Source organism: Scyliorhinus torazame, chromosome 11 (genome assembly GCF_047496885.1).
Source record: "Scyliorhinus torazame isolate Kashiwa2021f chromosome 11, sScyTor2.1, whole genome shotgun sequence".
Taxonomy (NCBI): domain Eukaryota; kingdom Metazoa; phylum Chordata; class Chondrichthyes; order Carcharhiniformes; family Scyliorhinidae; genus Scyliorhinus; species Scyliorhinus torazame.
Window position 1 is genome coordinate 4998303 of NC_092717.1, and position 24845 is coordinate 5023147.

Here is a 24845-nt window from a genome sequence, read left to right on the forward strand (position 1 = left end):
CACACCGGCACACACAGACACACACACAGACACACACACAGACACAACAGACACACACACACACAGAGACAGACACACACACACACACACAGACACACACATAGACACACAGACAGACACACACACACACATACAGGCAGGCAGACGGACACGCACACACACCGACATACAGACACACAGACAGACAGACAAACACACACACATACGCACACACTGACACACAGACACACACACAGACGCACACACACACACACACACACAGAGACACACACACAGACACACACACACAGACACACAGACAGACAGGCAGGCAGTCGGACACGCACACATACATACACACTGACATACAGACACACACACACAGACAGACAGGACGGACAGGCAGACACACACACATACACACAGACAGGCTGACAGGCAGACACACACACACACGCACACACTGACACACAGACACACACACAGACGCACACACACACACAGACAGACACACACAGTCGCACACATACACAGACAGACACACACACACACACACAGACAGACACACACATACGCACACGCTGACACACAGACGCACACACACAGACGCGCACACACACACAGACAGACACACAGACACACACACAGACACACACACAGACACACACACACACACAGACACACACACACACATACAGACACACATACAGACACACACACAGACACACACACACAGACAGACACACACACAGGCACACACACATAGACACACACACACACAGACACACACACAGACACACACACACACAGACAAAACACACACACACACACAGACACACACACACAAACAGACACACACAGAGACACACACACTCACAGACACAACAGACACACACACAGACAGACACACACACACGCAGACACACACACAGACAGACTGAAACACACACATACAGACACACACACAGACATAACAGGCACACACACAGACACAGACACACACACACACACAGACACACAGACAAACACACACAGACAGACAGACACACACAGACAGACACAGACACACACACACACGGACACACACACACACAGACAGAAACACACACATACAGACACACACAGACACAACAAACACACACACACAGACACACACACAGACCCGCACACACACAGACACACACACACACACAGACACACACACAGACACACACACACAGACAGACACACACAGACACACACACAGACACAACAGACACACACACACACACACAGACAGACACACACACAGACACACACACACACACACACACAGACACACACACACAGACACACACACACACAGACACACATAGACAGACACACAGACAGACAGGCAGGCAGACGGACACGCACACATACACACACACTGACATACAGACACACACACACAGACTGACAGGACGGACAGGCAGACACTCACACACACACACAGACAGACAGGCAGACAGACAGACACACACACATACGCACACACTGACACACACACAGAGACACACAGACACACAAACACACAGACACACACACTGACAGACAGACACACACACACATGCAGACAGACACACACAGACACACACACAGACGCACACAGACACACACATACAGACAGACAGGCAGACATACGCACACACTGACACACTGACACGCACACAAAGACGCACACACACACAGACACACAGACAGCTACACACACACAGACACACACACACACCCTTCAATATCAGTTTCTATTCCTTTCTTACTCGTGTTTATCCAACTTCCCCTAAAAGGCATCTACATTATTTGCCTCAACTACCCCTCGAGCTAACAAGCTCCACATTGTCATCATTCTTTGGCTACAGAAGTTTCTCCTGAATTTTTAATTGGATTTATTGATGATTGCTTTATATTTTGACTTCTAGTTTCAGTTTCTGCACTTGAGGCAACATAATAATAATAATCATTATTAGTGTCACAAGTAGGCTTACATTAACATTGCAATGAAGTTACTGTGAAAAGCCCCTAGTCGCCACATTCCAGCAATTCACCTAACAGCACGTTTTTCGGGACTTGTGGGAGGAAACCGGAGCACCCGGAGGAAACCCACGCAGACACGGGGAGAACGTGCAGACTCCGCACAGACAGTGACCCAAGCCGGGAATCGAACCTGGGACCCTGGTGCTGCGAAGCCACAGTGCTAACCACTGTGCTACCGCGCATTTCTCCATGTCTCTATCAAACCCTTTGAAAAGGTTGAAAAAAAACTTCCATCTTCTCCAGCGAATGGTGTTTGCTTGAGGTGGAAGGCATTGAATGAAAGTTATTTCACTTGTGAACTGAAACTAACTCTTAATTAGCTTACCCTTGAGTGAGCTAATCACCTAATTGGGGATGTCTCCTTGATTGTCCAGGTTATATGTGTTTGCACCCAGGTGGAGACCTTCCGTCTTCAGACTCTGCAGCAATACCTTTACGTCGAGCCTCCTCCACGGTGGTGTGGCCTGGCGACGCATTTCTTCCGCCCGGTGCACGGCCTGAACTACGACGTGCAGCTCCTGTTGTCGATCAACGTGGTCTTCGGGACTCCTTGCTGGCTCTGCCCGTCTTGTACCAGGACCTTCTGAAAGTCTGGAACATGGTCACCACGCGCCGCAGCTCTCCCCGTCAGGCGTAGTGGCTGTCATCAGGGAGCCGCTGCCCAGGAATGCGCACCTCCGCCACTTTCCATTCCGGCTGGCGGAGCGGAGGGCTGTAGCTGCCAGGCTGACCAGGATCAGCGACGTACTGGCTGGTGGAGGAGTGGGCTGGATGACTTCCTACGAACTCGCCATGCGCGGAGCGGTGTCCGTCCAGCTCGTGACCGAGGGCACACTCGGACTTGAGGAGGCGCAGGTGTGCGATGGCATCCCGTCAGAGCAGAACTCTGCTCGAACGGAATTCTACCTTGGTCCCAAGCCCCGAAACCTGCCCCAGGCACTGGTGCCCCGCATCCCTAGCCATCTCACTGAAATATCCTCCGTGAATTTTCGCACTGCGCGCAGGGGGTTCCTGTATGGCCTGCTGCTGCACACCTTCCACCTCTTTGTCCTCGCCCGCCGCCCGGACATGCCGTGGTGTGTCATGTTGCCGTCTGGCAGCGGAGGTCCGCATTGGAGGTCCCTCTATGGAGGCGTCCTCCCCTTAGATCTTGTGGACCTGGGCTGGAGGGTGATGCACGCAGCAGTACCGTGCAATCATCGGCTACACCGCTTCACGGATGTCCAAGAGCCTTTGCTATTTTAGAGGCCTTGTGGAGTCCGTGAGCCATGTCTACGTTGAATGTCCTCGGTTGCACTCCCTTTTCAGTTTCTTAACAATGTGACGTTGAAGTTTTGTTTACATTTCAGCCCCATGCTCCTGATCCATGGGCACCCGATGCGGAAGGGGGCGGAGAAGGCGGAGGACATTCTCGTGAACCTGTTCCTGGGCCTGGCCAAACTCAACATAAACAGATCCCCTCTTCCGCGGGGTCACCACACCTCAGGCGAGGGGCAAGGTTGAGAAGGCTGAGCCTTCATGGATAACCTCAGTCGGTACGGGGATTGAACCCACGCTGCTGGCCTCGCTCTGCATCACAAACTTGCTGTCTAGCCCACTGACACTGGGCCCAAGCTATCATTTCTTTAAAGGCACCCGATTGTTTAACGGCGGTCAAGATTTGATTCCAATTTAGCTGGGACAGACATGTCCTCACCCCATTGAAATCAGCCCTTCACCATTTAAATATCTTTACACTAGAAATGCTCCTTGTTCTTTTCTGAATCTAAATGATACAATGATCGTTGTCCCCTAAGTTTCCCCATGACTTTGTACAAGACGATTAAGCTTTAGGGGAACACATCTCTCCGTCACTGTAGTCACCTGCTACTTGATCAGTTTGGAGCTCAATACCTAAGGTTGAAGCTTTTCTCTCTCTTTTTCCCAGGAGATTATTTTGTGCTGATGGGTGGGGTGAGGTGAGAGTAGCACGGTCTCGGGCAGGGGCAGCGGACCACCTGCTCTGATGGGTGGGGTGAGGTGAGAGTAGCACGGTCTGGGCAGGGGCAGCGGACCACCTGCTCTGATGGGTGGGGTGAGGTGATGTCCACTCATTGTTGAGTGAGGCGTTTAAAACCCATCATCTCTGAGACCAGCAGGCGGCTCCAGAAACCACACCACTTGATGTTGGTGAACAACACATCTCTTTCCCAAAAGTCCTGATTATAACGCCTTGATTTCAGACATCGATAACTGCCGTTGAACCTTACAAAGAATATTTAACCTCCAGGTTTTCCAGAGGAATTAGCGGACAGGTCACCACAGCGAGAAGCCAAATCATCACGAGACCCAGAGATTGCAATAACAGACATCTTGTTGTGTGCTCGGATACGGTGGGGGTGGTGATGGTGCGTGTGTGTGTGTGTGGGGGGGCAGGACTCCTTCCTTTTCAGAAGGCAAATTTAAAAATAGCCCCAATGGGATAAACACCAATTGCAATTTGACGAGAATGTACAAATGAACAGAGTGCCCCTCTCACTGTCTCCATTTCAGGTTGTTATCTGTCCCTGAGTGAGGGTTCTCCGATACAGTTAGAGCACAATGGAATAGATGGATTTTAATGCAAAATGTATGAATTAAAGTTGAGATAACTAGCAAGTGAGATATCAATGTTTCTAAGATGCTGTCCAGTATATATGTGGTTCTATCAGTAAATCAAACCTTTACACATATCCAACTGAACATTAATCTGATAATTATCTAATGTAGGTACTAAATTAAAATGATAAATAAGCAAAAATAAACATCACCTGGAAAAACTGTTCTGAGAAGAGTGGCTTCCTTAGAAGTCCGACAGATGATTTGTGTTTTATTGATGCTTAGAATCCCACAGCTCTGACCTGTGCAAAACATGAAGAAAGCAAAATATTGACACCAAAACTGGAAGGATGGGCCATGTGCTCCGGGTTCGAATCCCCACCCCAGGACTTGGTGGCCAAGGAAGGTGCAAGCACAACGGTCAACCTTCAAAATCCTTCCAAACGCGCCAATGGCTGGCGGTAAACGTGGGACAGACTCCGGGTCAGTCACGCTTGATGTGGAGTGGCGCCCATTCAGCTATAAGCCCTTGGCGACAGTCTCACGGCCTGTTCCCAGAATAACCAGCTATGGAAACAGACAGAAGTCTGCCTTTTTCCACCATTAGGTGTGAGAAGAGAATTGGAATGGAATATTGTGAATACAGTTGCTTTCTGAGATGTAAGCAACCTCACTTATTTTACTGATCAGAGTGTAATAGTCGGGAGATTCATTGCAAGTAACAATATGTTCAAATAGAAATTGGTTCATGCCACAGACAATAAACCACCTTCCCTAGAGAACTGTTTGTATATTTAATCAACAAATTGTAAATGGTGTTAGAAAATAGGACCAGGATCAATGGAAGCATCAGATGGAGTTGGGAATCTTCTCGAACTGAGTGGACCTCATGGTTTGGTCCAATAACCGGCTCTGTCACAATAAATGCAGCAGATCTGACAAACTGCTGTGTCTGCTGTGGCTCTGAGGCAGGAGGTTTCGGTTCAAGTCCTATTCCAGAGACTTGAAAACCTAATCTGGACTGGCACACCCAGTGCAGTACCAAAGGAGTGCTGCACTTTTGGAGGTGCGTTCTTTCACACGAGATATCCATGGCAAAAATACCCCATAGCACTATTAGCCAAGAGCAGGGCAGTTCTCCCCAGAGTCCTGGTCAGTATATCCCTCAGTCAACATCACTGAAACAGATTATCTGGTCAGTGTCACATTGCCGTGTGTGGGATCTTGCTGTGTGCAGGTTGGCTGCTGCAGTTCCTACACTAGAACAGACTACATTTCAAAAAATACTTAATTGGCTGTAAAGACATTGGGAGGTCCTGGGGTTTGGAAAGGTGCTATAGAAATGCAAATTGTTCATCTTTTAGCATACCTCCGACAGTAACTCTGGCAGGGGCGTCCGTTTCATCAAAGAACCTCCCGGTTACAGTGAGGAGAGTTCCCCCTTCCACACTCCCTTCAGACGGGTGGATCCCAGTCACCTCTGAAAGATTAAAAACACGCGTTCTATTTGGCTCCATAACCTTTCAGGACTACAATGCTCTTCAAATCTGTCTCTGTGCCAAACAGACAAGCTCCAACTGTTAATATTTGATATTAAATAAATGGTATGTCAAAATAGATGTTACTTTTTAAATGTATTCTTTCACAGGAAGTGGCTGTCGCTGGCCAGACCAGCATTTGTTGCCCATCCTGAATTGCCCTTGAGAAGGTGGTGGTGAGCTGCCTGCCTGAACCGCTGCAGACCACGTGGTGTGGGTACAGTGCTGGGAGGGCCTTCTGAAGTCTTCTAGATGGTAGTGGTCGTGGGTTTGGAAGGTGCTGTCTAAGGAACCTTGGTGATTTCCTGCAGTGCATCTTGTAGATGGTTCACACGGCTGCCACTGTGCGTTGGTGGTGGAGGGAGTGAATGTTTAAGGTGGTGGATGGGATATCAATCAGGCGGGGCTGCTTTGTCCTGGATGGTGTCGAGTTTCTTGAGTGTTGTTGGGAGCTGCATTCATCCAGGCAAGTACATTATCACACTCCGAACTGTGTGCTGTAGCTGGGGACAGGCTTCAGGGAGTCAGGAGGTGAGTTATTCTCTGCAAAAACCCAGCCTCTGACCTGCTCTAATAGCTACAGTATTTCTATGGCTAGTCCAGTCAGTTTTTGGTCAATGGTAACCCCTAGGATGTCTATATTGGGGGATTCGGCAATGGTAATGCCGTTGAATGTCAAGGGGAGATATTAGATCCTCTCTGGGGCTGGTTTAGCACAGGGCTAAATTGCTGGCTTTGAAAGCAGACCTAGGCAGGCCAGCAGCACGGTTCAATTCCCATACCAGCCTCCCTGAACAGGCGCCGGAATGTGGCGACTAGGGGCTTTTCACAGTAACATCATTTGAAGCCTACTTGTGACAATAGGCGATTTTCGTTTTCTTGTTGGCGATGGTCATTGCCAGGTCTGATGAATATCACGCTGACCACAGAATTGGATAAAATAAAAGTTTTTTTTTGTAAGAATCGAACCCAAAAGTAGAAACTGTGTATGTGGCTGTGCATTCAGACAGATAGGCCAGCAGTTTCCTGATGGTGCAAGAGAACCAATAAAACCTACATCATGTGATTGTCATTCAGGATCCCGAATACCATTGGGGTAGAAAAGTAACAAATCGAATTATAAATAAGACTTAAATAAAAGAATAAAGTCTATAAAATAATGAGGGGCATAGATAAGGTAGATAGTCATTATCTTTTCCCAAAGGTAGGGGAGTCTAAAACTAGAGGGCATAGGTTTAAGGTGAGAGGGGAGAGATTCAGAAGGGCCCAGAGGGGCAATTTCTTCACTCAGAGGGTAGTGTGTGTCTGGAATGGGCTGCCAGAGGTAGTAGTAGAGGCGGGTACAATTGTGTCTTTTAAAAAGCATTTAGATAGTTACATGGGAAGATGGGTAGAGAGGGTTATGGGCCAAGTGCGGGCAACTGGGACTAGCTTAATGGTAAAAACTGGGCGGCATGGACTGGTTGGGCCGAAGGGCCTGTTTCCATGCTGTAAACTTCTATGATTCTATGAATTTAAACTCCCCCAAACAACGAATGTAATACAAAGAGAATAAATTGTATTCCAGGATTTGGGGCTGACATAAATTCTTCCGAAGATAAAAGCAAATTACTGTGGATGCTGAAATCTAAAACCCACTGTGGTCGACAGGGCTCTCAACCGTGTCCGACCCAGCTCCCGTACCTCTGCCCTCACCCCCTCTCCTCCCTCCCAGAATCAGGATAGGGTCCCCCTTGTCCTCACTTTTCACCCCACCAGCCTTCGCATTCAAAGAATCATCCTTAAAAAGTGATTAATCTTTATTATTGTCACAAGTAGACTTACATTAACACTGCAGTGAAGTTACTGTGAAAATCCCCTCGTCGCCACATTCCGGCGCCTGTTCGGGTGCACAGGGGGAGAATTCAGAATGTCCAATTCACCTAACAGCGCGTCTTTCGGGACTTGTGGGAGGAAACCGGAGCACCCGGAGGAAACCCACGCAGACACGGGGAGAACGTGCAGACTCCGCACAGACAGTGACCCAAGCCGGGAATCGAACCTGGGACCCTGGCGCTGTGAAGCAACAGTGCTAACCACTGTGCTACCGTGCCGCCAGTTCCTCCAACTCCAGCATGATGCCACCACCAAACACATCTTCCCTTCCTTCCTTCTGTCAGCATTCTGCAGGGACCGTTCCCTCTGGGATACCCTGGTTCATTCCTCCACCTCCACAAATACCTCACCCTCTTCCCCTGGCACCTTCCCATGCAATCGCAGAAGGTGTGACACCTGCCCCTTTACCTCCTCCCTGCTCACCATCCAAGGGTTGAAACACTCTTTTTAGGTGAGGCAGCACGTCAAGTGCACCTCCTTCAATCTGGTCTATTGCATTCACTGCTCCCAGTGCGGTCTATTCTACACTGGAGAGAGTAAACGCAGACTGGGGGACCGCTTTGCAGAACACCTCCGTTCCGTCCGCAAGCAGGACCCAGACCTTCCTGTCGCTGCCATTTCAACTCCCCATCCTGCTCTCGTGTCCACATGTCCGTTCTTGACCTGCTGTAATGTTCCAGTGAAGCCCAGAGCAGTCTGGAGGAGCAGCACCTCATCTTCCGATTAGGCACGTTACAGCCTTCCGGACTTAACGTTGAGTTCAACAACTTCAAACTGTGAACTCTCTCCTCCACCTTCACCCCATTTTTATTTCAATCCATTCATTTTCATTTCTTCCATTGATCTGTTTTTCCCTCGCCACTCCATTTGGGCCACTGCTCACCTCTGTTCTGCCATCCACACATTCTAATCTCTTTATGTGCCAATATCAGCTCCCTTCTTAGAATCACCCCCATCATCCTCAACATCTCTGTCCATCTCCACCTATCTCTGGTCCCCTATCCAGCCCCATTGCTCCCCCCCCCCCAAACAGTATAAATCTGACCCCATTTCCAGTTCCCTCCAGCTTTGACAAAGAGTTATCCAGACTCGAAACATTAGCTCCCCTTCTCTCTCCGTAGATGCTTTCAGACCTGCTGAGATTGTCCAGTATTTTCTGTTTTTGTTATAAATTCTTCCGAACTATGAACACCAGCCTGCAAAATCTAAACTGCAGGGCAACCGTCCTTAAGCCAGCCTGCAAATGTAAAATGTTGGCCAGAGCCATTAGGGCTAAGGTAAAAGGCTATCCCAATAAGTGTATAAAGAAGACCGGTGTCTTCGGAGCAGTACTCCTGCATCTCTATTTGCAAGAGAGGAGTTGACGGTTCCGTTTCTCGCCTATTCAGAGAACGCGCCATTTGGAGTAGCACAGTGGTTAGCACTGCTGCCTCACAGCACTGGGACCCGGGTTCAATTAAGGCCTCCGTTGACTGTCTGTGGGGAGTTTGCACTTTCTCCCCCAAATCTGCGTGGATTTCCTCCGGGTGCTCCGTTTTCCTCCCACAGTCCAAAGATGTGCAGGTTAGGTGGATTGGCCATGATCAATTGCCCTTAGTGTCCAAAAAGGTTAGGTGGGATTATGGGGATAGGGTGGGGGAGTGGGCTTGGGTGGGATGCTCGTTCAGAGTGTCAGTGCAGTTCGATGGGCCGAATGATCTCCTTCTGCACTCTAGGGATTCTATGACTTGTATGTATGCCTTTCTTTCTTTGATAGAAGTTTTTGTAGTAGAGATAGCCTTTGGATACCTGTGAATATTATATTTCTCTTTTAGAAATGGCAATCTGTTAGAAGACTTACTTTCTCGAAACTCTAAATTTCTCTTTGTATAACTGTGGATGTGTTATGTTGTGTTAAAGTTCTAGAAGCTCATTAGGAAGTCCGACAGACAAAAAGCTGCTCTGACAAAGTATTGATTTAGTTTGAGCAACTCATCTAGAAAATCTCCATTAGAAAGTGACTGAGAGTTGTCTCGCTACCTTGGAATCTGGCGGTAATCTCCCCACAGTGAGAGATGCTCATTGTTCTGTCCAGAGAGATAACTTCCTCTCTTTCAGTGGCTTAGTCATTGACAGACTAGTAAGATTAATCATCCAGATCAGAAATCTTTAATCCGTCACACTGGCACATGTGTGGCGCGAATGTAACTTGCCACTTGTCAGCCCCGAGCCTGGATATTGTCCAGGTCTTGCTGCATTTGAACATGGACTGCTTCATTATCTGAGGAGTGCGAATGGTGTTGAACATTGTGCAGTCACCCGCAAACATGCCCACTTCTGATCTGATGGAAGGCAGGTCATTGATGAAGCAGCTGAAGATGGCTGGGCCTAGGATTCTACCCTGTGGAACTCCTGCAGTGATGTCCTGAAGCTGAGATGATTGACCTCCAACCACCACAACCATCTTCCTTTGTTATATTCGGATGGTTTTAGTCTTGACTAAAACATCAAGACATTGCTGGCATGCCCCAGGTCCAGTGGGTGATGGATGGCACACATGTCCCCTGGGAGCACTGGCTCACCAGGGGGTGCCCTTCATCAATCGGAAGGGCTTCCACTCCGTGAATGTGCTGTTGGTGTCTGACCACCTGTACCAGTGGTGGGATCATACTTTCTAGAAGTGCTAACCCTGCCCAGAGTACAGCTGGTTCCTGGAATCGGGCAATCCCCTGACTCCTTCGGGAGTTCCTGCCTCCACCTGATGTGCGCACGTCACACCTGCTGCAGCACATCAGGTGACCCAGGAGCCCCTGCACTAACATGCCCCACTCCTGCTGGAGACGGAAGCTGTCATCAACATTCTAACCAAAAGGTGTCCCCGATCCCCCCCACCCCCGTTCTCCTCCCCCCCCACTCCCCCACCCCCGTTCTCCTCCCACCCCCACCTCCCTCCCCCACCCCCATTCTCCTCCCCCCCACTCCCCCACCCCGTTCTCCTCCCACCCCCACCTCCCTCCCCCACCCCCGTTCCCCCCCCACCTCCCTCCCCCACCCCCGTTCTCCTCCCCCACCCCCGTTCTCCTCCCACCCCCACCTCCCTCCCCCACCCCCGTTCTCCTTCCCCCCCCACCTCCCTCCCCCACCCCCGTTCTCCTCCCCCCCCACTCCCCCACCCCCGTTCTCCTCCCACCCCCCCTCCCTCCCCCACCCCCGTTCTCCTCCCACCCCACTCCCCCACCCCCGTTCTCCTCCCACCTCCCCTCCCCCACCCCCGTTCTCCTCCCACCCCCACCTCCCTCCCCCACCCCCGTTCTCCTCCCCCCAACTCCCCCACCCCCGTTCTCCTCCCACCCCCACCTCCCTCCCCCACCCCCATTCTCCTCCCCACCACTCCCCCACCCCCGTTCTCCGCCCACCCCCACCTCCCTCCCCCACCCCCGTTCTCCTCCCCCCCACTCCCCCACCCCCGTTCTCCTCCCACCCCCACCTCCCTCCCCCACCCCCGTTCTCCTCCCACCCCACTCCCCCACCCCCGTTCTCCTCCCCCCCACTCCCCCACCCCCGTTCTCCTCCCACCCCCACCTCCCTCCCCCACCCCCGTTCTCCTCCCACCCCACTCCCTCACACCCCGTTCTCCTCCCCCCCAACTCCCCCACCCCCGTTCTCCTCCCACCCCCACCTCCCTCCCCCACCCCGTTCTCCTCTCACCCCACTCCCCCACCCCGTTCTCCCCCCACACCCCACCCCCGTTTTCCTCCCACCCCCACCTCCCTCCCCCACCCCCGTTCTCCTCCCCCCCACTCCCCCACCCCCGTTCTCCTCCCACCCCCACCTCCCTCCCCCACCCCCGTTCTCCTCCCCTCCCCCGGACCTCAGAGGCAGGGACAGTTTGACAGTGGAGATGGTCGGCGGCGAGGCCTGAGTCTGTTCACTCAGACCCTCCCACCCTAGGCTCACCCTGGAGTGTTGGTCCCAGAGTCCCTGCATTGTGCCAAGCCTTTAATAATGGAGCACATCGCTCTCCTGTACGCCCCAACCCTCCACCTCTTTCTTATATCCTTATTGACTATTCTGGGCTAGCATAAGTGAGAAAGGATGAAAGTACAGCCCATTGCAGTAATATTCAGCAGAAGAATGGGAACAAACATTCCTCTGCATTGCACATCTGTCTGCGGGAACCAAATTAATTTATTGGAATGCATTTTCTGCTCCAGGATTTCCAAGTGGACTGTTTGATTTGAGCTGAATGGGTCAATTCAGTATCTAGGCTGGTGCCTAAGTGGGTGCAGCGGTTCACGGAGGAAGCTCACCATCACCTCCTCGAGGGCAATTGGCCAGGCTTGCCAAGCGATGCTCCCATCCCATGAACCAAAATAAATCCAGGGCTCGGGTTGCCAGGGCGACCTGGATTTGAGGAAAATCAGCCAGGCACAACCTCAACCAATCAGATATCAGTGTTTAAGTTTGGGGTATTGCACTCTCCAGCTTGTAACCAATTAAACCGGCAACATTGTATCAAAATAAACTTGTTACAGCGACAGGGATTGGCGCCATTTTTAAAATTGCTGCTGGGAATGTCTTTGATCTGCAGAATGTATTGATGGAGGACGTGGGGAGGAATAGTTTCCATCGGCAGGGGGAGGGAGAGAGTCAGTAACCAGAGGGACACAGACAGAAGAGAATCGACAAAAAGCAACCGGGGGAGATCAGAGGCGCGATTCAGTGGCTTCAAACTAAGTCCACTGTCGGGCACATTTAGCGGGATATCTCTCGGCAGCTGCAGCGTTGACAATATCCCGCTGTCCAGCGGCACTCTACCATTTCTTATGGTCTCAGAGTCTCTCTCCGCTGGGACCTCTGTGAAAAGCTCCTTGCAGATCGGGCACTATTTTCAACGTCAGCCTTGATCATTGCTTCCTCCTTTCTGCCCCTCCCCCACTTTATTGAAGCCCCCCTCGGGCCCAACCCCTGGCAGTGCCAACCTAACACACGGACACCCTGGCAGTGCCAGAGTAGCACTACCTGGTTGGTGGTTCCCAGGTGCCAATGGGAGTAGTACTGCCCTGTCCCCAATCACCCAAGCGTCTCCAATGGCCTGGAAGACCCCCTAGGTACCGCTACACCTGGTCCACGTCTGTGTGGGCGTCCTGGCCAGGTCTCACAGGTGCGGCCGTGGAGTCCCAGGCGCCGGGTGAATCCAATGTCTGGATATTTAAATTAGCAATTAGACTCCATTAAATATTCCGATCTGGACCTCGCCCAGCGGGTGACTCGCGATCGGCACGGAGCCACATTCTGGAGCTCTCCATGATTTACCCATTGAACCTGGATCCGCGCTGGGCACAAATGGCGCTGCAGAATCATGGACCACACTGTCTGAAAGGGAAGCAGATTCACGAGGAATTTTCAAATGGGATTTGGAGAAATACTTCCAGGGTTATGGAGAAAGGGCGGGGCAGTGGGACAGCTCTTTCACAGGCCTGCTGGGATGGATGGCCTCCTGTGCTGTAGGAGTCTGATTGATTCAAAACTATCCAAAAATATTCTCACCTTTTTGTCACACAAAGTACTGTCCTTTTGCTTCTGCGTATTGTTGATCCACAACAAGTGCAGATAAGCATTTGTTCTACAAGGAGATTATTCTTAGAACTAAATGGATAGATAATGCAACAAATCCTAAACCTTGGTGAGTTAGTGTAAGGCTTGATGCAAAAGAAAATTAATACCAATAAGGATCTCGAGAGGACCTGGGAAGAGGCACTGGCCGTGAGCATCCCAAACACAGTAAAGGGCCATTGTCCTTACCTGCATAGGTCTGGAACATGCTGAGTTTATTGAGAGACGAAACAAAGTAAGTGTTCAACTGAGGCAAAGACCTAGAGTGGGAAAAAACAGGGAAACTTACAAAAAAACCATGGCGTTTCCATCAAATCTAAACAGTCTCGAGTTCTGGACATTGGGAATTTTAAAACGATTTCAATCTAATGTCCAGTGCTATGATATTGAGCAAAAGCAGTCCAGATTTGAATATTTTAATGAAAAATTAATCTTCTTTACATGCTTTTATGGCATATAAATACAAACAATATACAAATACATCCGTACATATCCTAGTTACTGTATATTTACCAGCTGGAGCAATAATATAGCCAATTGGATAAACAAAACATGCAAAGAATTCCCTCGTCAGGTCTGTGCTAAAAATGAAACATCTTTCAAATGTTTCTTCAAAAATGACGATCCCTGCTAAAACGAAAGCTCTATGTTTTGAGCACAATGATGATACTCTGTGAAAAGAAGCTATTAACTGGAGCAATGTAATTACTGCTGTTGAATAGCAGACGACCCATTGCTATGTATGTATCCTGTTACAATTCCACAATTGGCCATTGCAATATAATTACTACCAAACTTTAAATTCATATCTGATTACTTGCTGTAAATATCTTACCTTCCGTGACCATTGTCCAAAATAAAACTCATATTGTGGTGACCTGAAATAAACATTTAGAAGTTGACATGCCATACTGGTTACTGCATTTCCAATGTCATATAGAATACAAATGTAAACCTTACCAACATATGTTCCAGTCATTCTGCAAGTCATTGTGCCCCTGTAGCCATATACATGGTCAAGTTTCAAACCATACCTGTAGGGATAAAATAAAACTTTGTACTCATTAAATAATATAAATATCGCCAATTTGCACAATTCATTAATTTAATAGAAGGATTGCCTTACAACATGTGGCACCCAGGTTTCCAGAACATTTCTACCAAAAGTTCCACTGGAAAGGCTGTCCAGTACAAAGTTGCAAAAAATTCAGAATAGAGTTTGGATATCGCTAAGAAACTCTGGGTGAAGTCGAACTTGGTGGTGAAGCACAAAAATAGCCAAAAATGAATAAAGTTGAATGGAAATGAGAATTGAGTGGATGTAAATCAGGCTGTTAATTCGAGATCATTAATTTATACTACTGCCTAAGGCTAATCCATGCTATTAGCAGATGGCACTAAAGGATGTGGGACACTGGAATCAGAGGAGGCAACTCAGGAATTACAGATTACATGGAGCTATTGTCAGGAAACAGGTAGTTTTAAGTAATTTATATTTGTATTTGTGGATGTTAGAAATGGGGTATAGCTTTAAGTACGTTTAATTTTGTGATTCTGTATTTGAAAGGGTTAATGACTTAACTTGGTTTAGATGAGTGCAGGGAGACGTGTGCGTGGTAATGAAGGTTTAAGACATGAAAGCAAACAGGCTTTGAAGGAAAAATAGGCTGTTGCTCAGCAACAAGGGGTTACGCTAGGACAGAAATACCTTTTGTGTTAGTTGTAAGCTGGACAGGTGAAGGGAGCTGCATGGAGCTGCCTTCCAAAAGAACAATATAAAATCACATAAACGGAGAGTGCGGACAAAAAGAATGTCTCAGGAAGGCATTTAAGTTAAAGGAACAACGAACAAGAAGTTGAACAAGATCCAGTGTTAAACAAAAGTCCTGAATCACAGAATTGGACATTACAGGGTGAAATCAGACTGAATGGTGAATGGGACTGGCTCATGTATAAGTATCTTGCAATCAGCCTTACAAAACTCACAATGTATCTGAATCAGGGTGAAGGAGATCACACAGCATTCCTCCAGCGTAGACTCTGAAATTCAAAAACACATTACATGATTAATTACTCATTGATATTTGCAGTTTCTCTTTGTCGCTTTTATTTTCAAGGTGTTTTATTCTAAATTAAAAAAAGATGAAGTTTAAAGAGAAACAGATAAATGAGCTTTAACTGCAGCAGCCCTCAAGCTTCAAGCGTCAAGAGGGCCCCTTGTCCTGGATGGTCCAAAATGGAAAGAATAAAAGGGGACTTCTTGAAAATGATTTAATTCAGTGATCATCCTTTAAACCTGCTAAAAATGTTTTGCTACTCTTTGTTTATTTGAAGAGATGTCTTAGCTTGAGAACACTTAAGGACAAGAACAACCCAATTTTCTTCCACATTGCTGCTTGTGGCAAATTGGCTGCCCCGTTTCCACCACTACAACAGTGACTGCTGCTCTTCAGAAAATTCTTAATAGTCTGGATGGTGTTTAGAGATGGCTGTGAAAAGTGTCACATCAAGGCAAGTGCTTCTTTTGTCTGTCTGTCCCTCTCTCTCCAAAACGTGCCCTCCCATAATCTTGACAGTTATCAAGTTCCACAATTTGGACCCAACCAGCATGAAGGCCAAAACCTTTAAAAAGAAAACTGAGCATTATTATTATTTACGTCAATTCAGCTCTTTGACTGAACGATGATCCAACCTGGATTTAGACACTCCTTACAATACAAAACACAGGAATAGAGATAACTCGACTGAATTGCGTGTGTGCCTATGCACTTTACTCAAAGGTATATTTTTACCTCAAAATCCTGGTGTTTCTGACATTGAAATTCGTTGGTTTGTTACTGCCATAAACATCAGTAAAAATATTTCCACGGATGGTAATGAGTTGACCTAGAAACCGAGAGGAAATCCGAGAGAGTGAAGGAAACAGAACATTATCACACAAACCCAGTTCACAAAGTTAGAGCTCGTTCTGAAAGGAACGCAGGTACTATTCTTCACTTTGTGTGATCGCGCCTCACTCTCTGGAGTTTGAGCTCATACCCGAGGGAGGCTGTCACTGAGGGAGTGCCGCACTGTCGGACGTGCTATCTGGGACAGTAAATCGAGATGCTGTCTGCCTACAGGTGGAGGTGAACGCCCCCATGACCATTATCTGAAGAGCAAAGCGAGTGGGGTTGGAGGATGAACCAATCGGCTGTGGTCACAGAGAGGTTTTGAAACTAGGAGCTCCTGAATGACACACAACGGTCACCTAGTCCGACGTCAGAGGCATCAAAAACCCGAAAGGCTTTGAGAGACAACGAACAGATCAGAGAAAGACAGATATAAAATAGACAATTCGACACCAGAATTGGAGGGATGGGGAGGTGGTGGATGCTGATTGCAGCGACCAGGGGCTGGATTCTCCCTTCCCCGATGCCTAAATCGCATTCGGCGACAGGGCGGAGAATCCTCGATGACAACAAAATTGTGATGTGGAGATGCCGGCGTTGGACTGGGGTGAGCACAGTACGAAGTCTTACAACACCAGGTTAAAGTCCAGCAGGTTTGTTTCGATGTCACTAGCTTTCGGAGCGCTGCTCCTTCCTCAGGTGAGGAAATTGTGGGCGGCACCGCTTTCGCGATGCTCCGCCCCCTGAGAAGCGGCGTACTCTAGCAGTATGCCGCACGCCGTATCCATGGCCTCAGGCCATTGTCCGAGGACCGCCCCGCGATGCTCCATCCCCATACCGGCCGAGTTCCCGACGGCGCGGGACACGTAGGGTCTCATCCGTCGGGAACTGGGCGCGGTGGCTGCGGACTCAGCCCAGCGCTGCCACAGTCGGGGGAGGGCAGATCCGCGGACGGGGGAGGCTTTATTCGGGGCTGGAGGCACTGTGGGGGGCAGTCCAAGGCACGCGGGCTGGCCGATGGGGAAGACTATTTTCATGGTCCGGGTCAGCGGGCTTTGTCCGCCAGGAAGCACGGCGATGCCACTGCAGGCTGCACGGCCTCGGACTCGGCAATGCTCCGGGCCATATCAGCAGCTACAGCCGGGAGCTCGACACTGCCGGGCTGCTACTCCCCCTCCGGAGCAGGGAATCGGGAGCCGTTTTACACCAACTTTCCTGGAGAGGTGAGGCATAGTGAGTGTGGAAAGAGAGAAAGAGAGAGTGAGCTGAGGTGAGGGTGTGGAGAGGGACTGAGGTGAGGTGAGGGGTGTGGAGAGGGACTGAGGTGAGGTGAGGGGTGTGGAGAGGGACTGAGGTGAGGTGAGGGGGTGGAGAGGGGGTGAGGTGAGGTGAAGGGGGTGGTGAGGGACTGAGGTGAGGTGAGGGGTGTGGAGAGGGACTGAGGTGAGGTGAGGGGTGTGGAGAGGGACTGAGGTGAGGTGAGGGGTGTGGAGAGGGACTGAGGTGATGTGAGGGGTGTGGAGAGGGACTGAGGTGAGGTCAGGGGGTGGAGAGGGACTGAGGTGAGGTGAGGGGTGTGGAGAGGGACTGAGGTGAGGTGAGGGGTGTGGAGAGGGACTGAGGTGAGGTGAGGGGTGTGGAGAGGGACTGAGGTGAGGTGAGGGGGGTGGAGAGTGACTGAGGTGAGGTCAGGGGGTGGAGAGGGACTGAGGTGAGGTGAGGGGTGTGGAGAGGGACTGAGGTGAGGTGAGGGTGTGGAGAGGGACTGAGGTAAGGTGAGGGGGGTGGAGAGGGGGTGAGGTGAGGGGGGTGGAGAGGGGGTGAGGTGAGGGGGGGTGGAGAGGGACTGAGGTGAGGTGAAGGGGGTGGTGAGGGACTGAGGTGAGGTGAGGGGGGTGGAGAGGGACTGAGGTGAGGTGAGGGTGTGGAGAGGGACTGAGGTGAGGTGAGGGGGTGGAGAGGGACTGAGGTGAGGTGAGGGTGTGGAGAGGGACTGAGGTGAGGTGAGGGGGGTGGAGAGGGACTGAGGTGAGGTGAGGCGGTGGAGAGGGACTGAGGTGAGGTGAGGGGTGTGGAGAGGGACTGAGGTGAGGTGAGGCGGTGGAGAGGGACTGAGGTGAGGTGAGGGGGGTGGAGAGGGACTGAGGTCAGGTGAGGGGGTGGAGAGGGGGTGAGGTGAGGTGAGGGGGTGGAGAGGGACTGGGGTGAGGTGAGGGGGGTGGAGAGGGGGTGAGGTGAGGTGAGGGGGTGGAGAGGGACTGAGGTGAGGTGAGGGTGTGGAGAGGGACTGAGGTGAGGTGAGGGGGGTGGAGAGGGACTGAGGTGAGGTGAGGCGGTGGAGAGGGACTGAGGTGAGGTGAGGGTGTGGAGAGGGACTGAGGTGAGGTGAGGGTGTGGAGAGGGACTGAGGTGAGGTGAGGGTGTGGAGAGAGGGTGAGGTGAGGGGGCGTGGAGAGGGACTGAGGTGAGGTGAGGGTGTGGAGAGGGGGTGAGGTGAGGGGGCGTGGAGTGGGACTGAGGTGAGGTGAGGGGGTGGAGAGGGACTGAGGTGAGGTGAGGGGGGTGGAGAGGGACTGAGGTGAGGTGAGGGGGGTGGAGAGGGGGTGAGGTGAGGTGAGGGTGTGGAGAGGGACAGAGGTGAGGTGAGGCGGTGGAGAGGGACTGAGGTGAGGTGAGGGGGGTGGAGAGGGGGTGAGGTGAGGTGAGGGGGTGGAGAGGGACTGAGGTGAGGTGAGGGTGTGGAGAGGGGGTGAGGTGAGGGGGGTGGAGAGGGACTGAGGTGAGGTGAGGGTGTGGAGAGGGACAGAGGTGAGGTGAGGCGGTGGAGAGGGACTGAGGTGAAGTGAGGGGGGTGGAGAGGGGGTGAGGTGAGGTGAGGGGGTGGAGAGGGACTGAGGTGAGGTGAGGGTGTGGAGAGGGGGTGAGGTGAGGGGGTGGAGAGGGACTGAGGTGAGGTGAGGGTGTGGAGAGGGGGTGAGGTGAGGGGGGTGGAGAGGGACTGAGGTGAGGTGAGGGGGGTGGAGAGGGACTGAGGTGAGGTGAGGGGGGTGGAGAGGGACTGAGGTGAGGTGAGGGTGTGGAGAGGGGGTGAGGTGAGGGGGGTGGAGAGGGACTGAGGTGAGGTGAGGGTGTGGAGAGGGGGTGAGGTGAGGGGGGTGGAGAGGGACTGAGGTGAGGTGAGGGTGTGGAGAGGGGGTGAGGTGAGGGGGGTGGAGAGGGACTGAGGTGAGGTGAGGGGGGTGGAGAGGGACTGAGGTGAGGTGAGGGTGTGGAGAGGGACTGAGGTGAGGTGAGGGGGGTGGAGAGGGACTGAGGTGAGGTGAGGGTGTGGAGAGGGGGTGAGGTGAGGGGGGTGGAGAGGGACTGAGGTGAGGTGAGGGGGGTAGAGAGGGACAGAGGTGAGGTGAGGCGGTGGAGAGGGACTGAGGTGAGGTGAGGGGGGTGGAGAGGGGGTGAGGTGAGGTGAGGGGGTGGAGAGGGACTGAGGTGAGGTGAGGGTGTGGAGAGGGGGTGAGGTGAGGGGGGTGGAGAGGGACTGAGGTGAGGTGAGGGTGTGGAGAGGGACAGAGGTGAGGTGAGGCGGTGGAGAGGGACTGAGGTGAGGTGAGGGGGGTGGAGAGGGGGTGAGGTGAGGTGAGGGGGTGGAGAGGGACTGAGGTGAGGTGAGGGTGTGGAGAGGGGGTGAGGTGAGGGGGTGGAGAGGGACTGAGGTGAGGTGAGGGTGTGGAGAGGGGGTGAGGTGAGGGGGGTGGAGACGGACTGAGGTGAGGTGAGGGGGGTGGAGAGGGACTGAGGTGAGGTGAGGGGGGTGGAGAGGGACTGAGGTGAGGTGAGGGTGTGGAGAGGGGGTGAGGTGAGGGGGGTGGAGAGGGACTGAGGTGAGGTGAGGGTGTGGAGAGGGGGTGAGGTGAGGGGGGTGGAGAGGGACTGAGGTGAGGTGAGGGTGTGGAGAGGGGGTGAGGTGAGGGGGGTGGAGAGGGACTGAGGTGAGGTGAGGGTGTGGAGAGGGGGTGAGGTGAGGGGGGTGGAGAGGGACTGAGGTGAGGTGAGGGGGGTGGAGAGGGACTGAGGTGAGCTGAGGGTGTGGAGAGGGACTGAGGTGAGGTGAGGGGGGTGGAGAGGGACTGAGGTGAGGTGAGGGTGTGGAGAGGGGGTGAGGTGAGGGGGGTGGAGAGGGACTGAGGTGAGGTGAGGGGGGTAGAGAGGGACTGAGGTGAGGTGAGGGGGGTGGAGAGGGGGTGAGGTGAGGTGAGGGGGTGGAGAGGGACTGAGGTGAGGTGAGGGTGTGGAGAGGGACTGAGGTGAGGTGAGGGGGGTAGAGAGGGGGTGAGGTGAGGTGAGGGGGTGGCGAGGGGGTGAGGTGAGGTGAGGGGGTGGAGAGGGACTGAGGTGAGATGAGGGGGGTGGAGAGGGAGCTCAGTTCAGCACAGTTGGGTGGTTAGCTGGTTGGTGATGCAGAGCGAGGCCAGCAGCGTGGGCTCGATCCCCGTCCCGGCTGAGGTTATCCATGAGCCTTCTCAACCTTGCCCCTCGCCTGAGGTGTGGTGACCCTCAGGGGAAATCACCACCAGTCAGCTCTCCCCCTCATAGGGGAAAGCAGCCTCTGGTCATCTGGGACTGTGGTGACTTTGTGTGCTGATATATATGGTCCACATGTCACTGGGGTCCCACAGCAACATAATTGACACTTGACCACCTTTGGAATGGTCCCAGTTAATCTGTTAATTCTGCACTGCCACCTGTCAGGACAAGTGGGTGGGCAGTAACTGCACATCCTGAGAATAAAGCCGCAAACTCCCAAAGTTTCACTGATTGGAAATATCCAAAAGCTGAATGATAGTGTTGTGAAGGACACAAAATTGATTGATAAGAGGAGGATCTATTGGTGGGAAATGCAATGCTAAACCTTACCTCAAAGGGTGGATGAGCAGTTGGCTATTTTGATAAACCATGAATGCCTGTCTCAGCTCCTGCACCGTACGGGTTTACAAATCTGTCTGTATGTTTCCTGAATGTATCAAAGTTGACCTTCCTCCTGTTCACAGGCTATTTCCATGGGATGGCCAACATGATATGAGTAGCATGTGTGGGAGTGTGGTACACTGGGGAGATCTGTGTCTCTGACACATTGTCAATGTATCTAGAATCATAGAATTGGAACGGTTGCAGCACAGGAGGAGGCCATTCGGCCCATTGTATCCGTGCTGGCCCCCACCTGGTGCCACTCCCCTGCCTTTCCCCCGTAGCTCTGTCATAATTCCTTTCTCGAAAATAACCTACATCCACTTGACAGCCTCAGGTGAATCTGCCTCCACCACAGAGTGTTCCAGATCCTAACCATTCACTGCCTAAATAGGCTTTACCTATTGTCTTGGTGCTTCCTTTGCCAATCACCTTAAATCTGTTCCCTCAATCATTTTACCAGTAGGAACAATTTCTTCCTGCCTGTCAGAATCGAAGAATATTTCAGCACCAACCTGGCAATCCTGACGCTGGTGAAATCTCAGTAATGGTTGGTGTGTAATAATCTTCAGCCTGGTGAAGGAGAGATCGCCATTAATTACTGGGGAAATCATGCACTTGAATTTCAGTTGGATGTTGGGGTGTTTTTAAAAAATTCTCATAACCCCTTAAATTCCAAATAGTTGGTCTTTTCCTGAGGCGAACAGGTAAGGGTTGTACAGGTGAGGAATGAAAATCGGGTGGGTTCTACAATAGGTGAATGATAGGGGCAGCACGGTAGCAGAGTGGCTAGCACTGTGGTTTCACAGCGCTAGGGTCCCAGGTTCGATTCCAGCTTGGGTCACTGTCTGTGAGGAGTCTGCACATCCTCCCTGTGTGTGCGTGGGTTTCCTCCGGGTGCTCCGGTTTCCTCCACAGTCCAAAGATGTGCAGGTTAGGTGGACTGGCCATGATAAATTGCCCTTAGTGTCCAAAAAGGTTCGGGGGGGGGGGGTTACTGGGTTCTGGGGATAGGGTGGAGGTGTGGGCTACTCTTTCCAAGGGCCGGTGCAGACTCAATGGGCCGAATGGCCTCCTTCTGCACTGTAAAATTCTATGATTCTACGATTCACATCTTCAAATCACAGCTCAGACTGTAAGAGTGAAAATCCAACTTTTAATCGTTCCATAAGAAATGGGGACATGGAGTGAGTCTGAATGACGGGAGGTACTTTTATTGAAGGGCGGCACAGTGGCACAGTGGTTAGCACGGCTGCCTCACAGCACCAGGGTCCCGGGTTCAATTCCGACCTCGGGTGACTGTATGCGTGGAGTTTGCACGTTCTCCCCGTGTCTCCGTGGGTTTCCTCCGGGTGCTCCGGTTTCCTCCCACAGTCCAAAGACGTGGCGGTTAGGTGGATTGGCTACAGGCATGAGGCAGGGGAGTGGACCTGGGTAGAGTGCTCATTTGAAGGTCTGTGAAGACTCAATGGGCTGAATGGCTTCCTTCTGCACTGTAGACTGTAGGGATTCTGATGCCTCAATGGGGAACATTATCTTTTAACAGTCAACAGTGGCTACACGGTAAAGCTCCAAATTTCTATTTTGTTTACATGTTACTGTGTGATTACAGTAGCACAGTGGCTAGCACTGTTGCTTCACAGCTCCAGGGTCCCAGGTTCAGTTCCTGGCTTGGGTCACTGTCTGTGCGGAGTCTGCACGTTCTCCCCGTGTCTGCGTGGGTTTCCTCCGGGTGCTCCGGTTTCCTCCCACAAGTCCCGAAAGACGTGCTGTTAGGTGAATTGGACATTCTGAATTCTCCCTCTGTGTACCCGAACAGGCGCCGGAATGTGGGGACTAGGGGCTTTTCACAGCAACTTCATTGCAGTGTTAATGTAAGCCTACTTGTGACAATAATGATTATTAATTATTAATTAATTATTAAGGTAATGCTTCACGATAAACCAAGTAAAAACCATTGTAATCAGCAGCATATGAAAGGTTTGCTCTTCATCTAAGGACGTGAGTGTAAAAATGTTGCTCTTACTCTAAAGATCATCCTGTTGTTGCCGTCAATAGGAACTCCGTCTACACTCACTACAACATGATAGCTGTCCTTTGGTAGAGGTCTAAAACAAGGAAAAACATTCATTAAATCTGACGCAGGATCTTTTATACACTGCAGCTGTACGAACATCAGCAAAGCTCTGACCATTAGACAAAAGCAACATTTAAAAACCATTGTTTTGATCAGCAGGGTATCAAAGGGATAGATAATAAATGCTGGCCTTGCCAGCAATGCTTATCTATCTCTTTCTGTCTCGATGGTGTTCAGTGATTACTTTTCCTAACCTTTACTAATGCAATGAAACTGCCGGGTGAACTGGCACAGGGAGACGGAATGTATCAATACCTGGTGCAGCAAATGATTTGTGTTTGGTGGCTGGAATCTTTCTCTACATCACAGGGAATGGAGCTGGTCTCGGATAGCAGCTGTACGCTGAGACCCAGCGTCTCGCTTGCTCCTGTGTAATCAAACGGTTTCTCTGCCGACAACCCTGTGAAAACAGCCAAAGTATGTGAGAAGCAGCAGGAGAGATTAACAATCAGCTTGTAGTGGAGGCACCGGAATCAGCCTTACCCCGGCCTTCGATCGTCAGCCTGGTTGCTCCATTTATGCTCCCGTGGCGGGGAGAGATGTTCAAAACACTGGGAACAGTTTGGGAAACTGGAAAATAAATAAGTGCATAATAAGCAAGTGATAGATATTGAAAGATGAGATTGATAAACAGACAGACAGAGATAATCAGATAGACAGACAGACTTTCTGGGGAAACTCGGCTCGGTCACTAAAACCAGGGATGGGACTGCAGAGGACCCACTGTTCAACCGGAGGAAGAGTGGTCAGCAAATGCCAGTTCAGAAAGTGACCTGGCACCAACTAAAGCAGTTGATTGCCAAGTAACTCCTTGTGAGTATTTTCAATCTATTAAAGTCAGTCTTCCTTAGTACTAAGGTAGGGACTATAAGAAAAGATTTTTCGAGTACTACTGTACAATTACAACAGAAGTGTTTGGTAAGAAACAAGGTTCCCAGCTAATGTAAATAAGGCCCCTAGCTAACGTAAATGTTTTAAGGGAGTAACTGACGTAATCGAGAGGGACGTCATGGCAGGAGACCGTAGATCGGGATATGCTCATCCTGCGCAATGTGGGAAACGAGGGATCCTTCCAGCGTCCCTGATAACCATGTGTGCAGAAGGTGTAGCTAAATGCAGCTTCTAGCTAACCAGATTTCAGAGCTGGAGCTGTGGGTGGACTCACTGTGGAGTATCCGCTATGCTGAGGAAGGCGTGGATAACATGTTTAGCGAGGTGGTCACACTACAGGTGAGA

General features: G+C 51.0%; 1 protein-coding gene across 1 annotated transcript in view; it reads right to left on the reverse strand.

The window, feature by feature from the left end:
• Positions 1 to 24845, reverse strand: part of pkhd1l1.1 (PKHD1 like 1, tandem duplicate 1) — a 291976-nt gene that overhangs the window by 259661 nt on the left and 7470 nt on the right. The window contains 11 exon segments of the mRNA XM_072468659.1: positions 4824 to 4913; positions 5981 to 6091; positions 13809 to 13879; positions 14455 to 14497; positions 14580 to 14653; positions 15606 to 15659; positions 16412 to 16505; positions 21988 to 22045; positions 23499 to 23580; positions 23865 to 24009; positions 24093 to 24179. Of these exon segments, the coding sequence (XP_072324760.1) occupies positions 4824 to 4913; positions 5981 to 6091; positions 13809 to 13879; positions 14455 to 14497; positions 14580 to 14653; positions 15606 to 15659; positions 16412 to 16505; positions 21988 to 22045; positions 23499 to 23580; positions 23865 to 24009; positions 24093 to 24179 (909 nt within the window).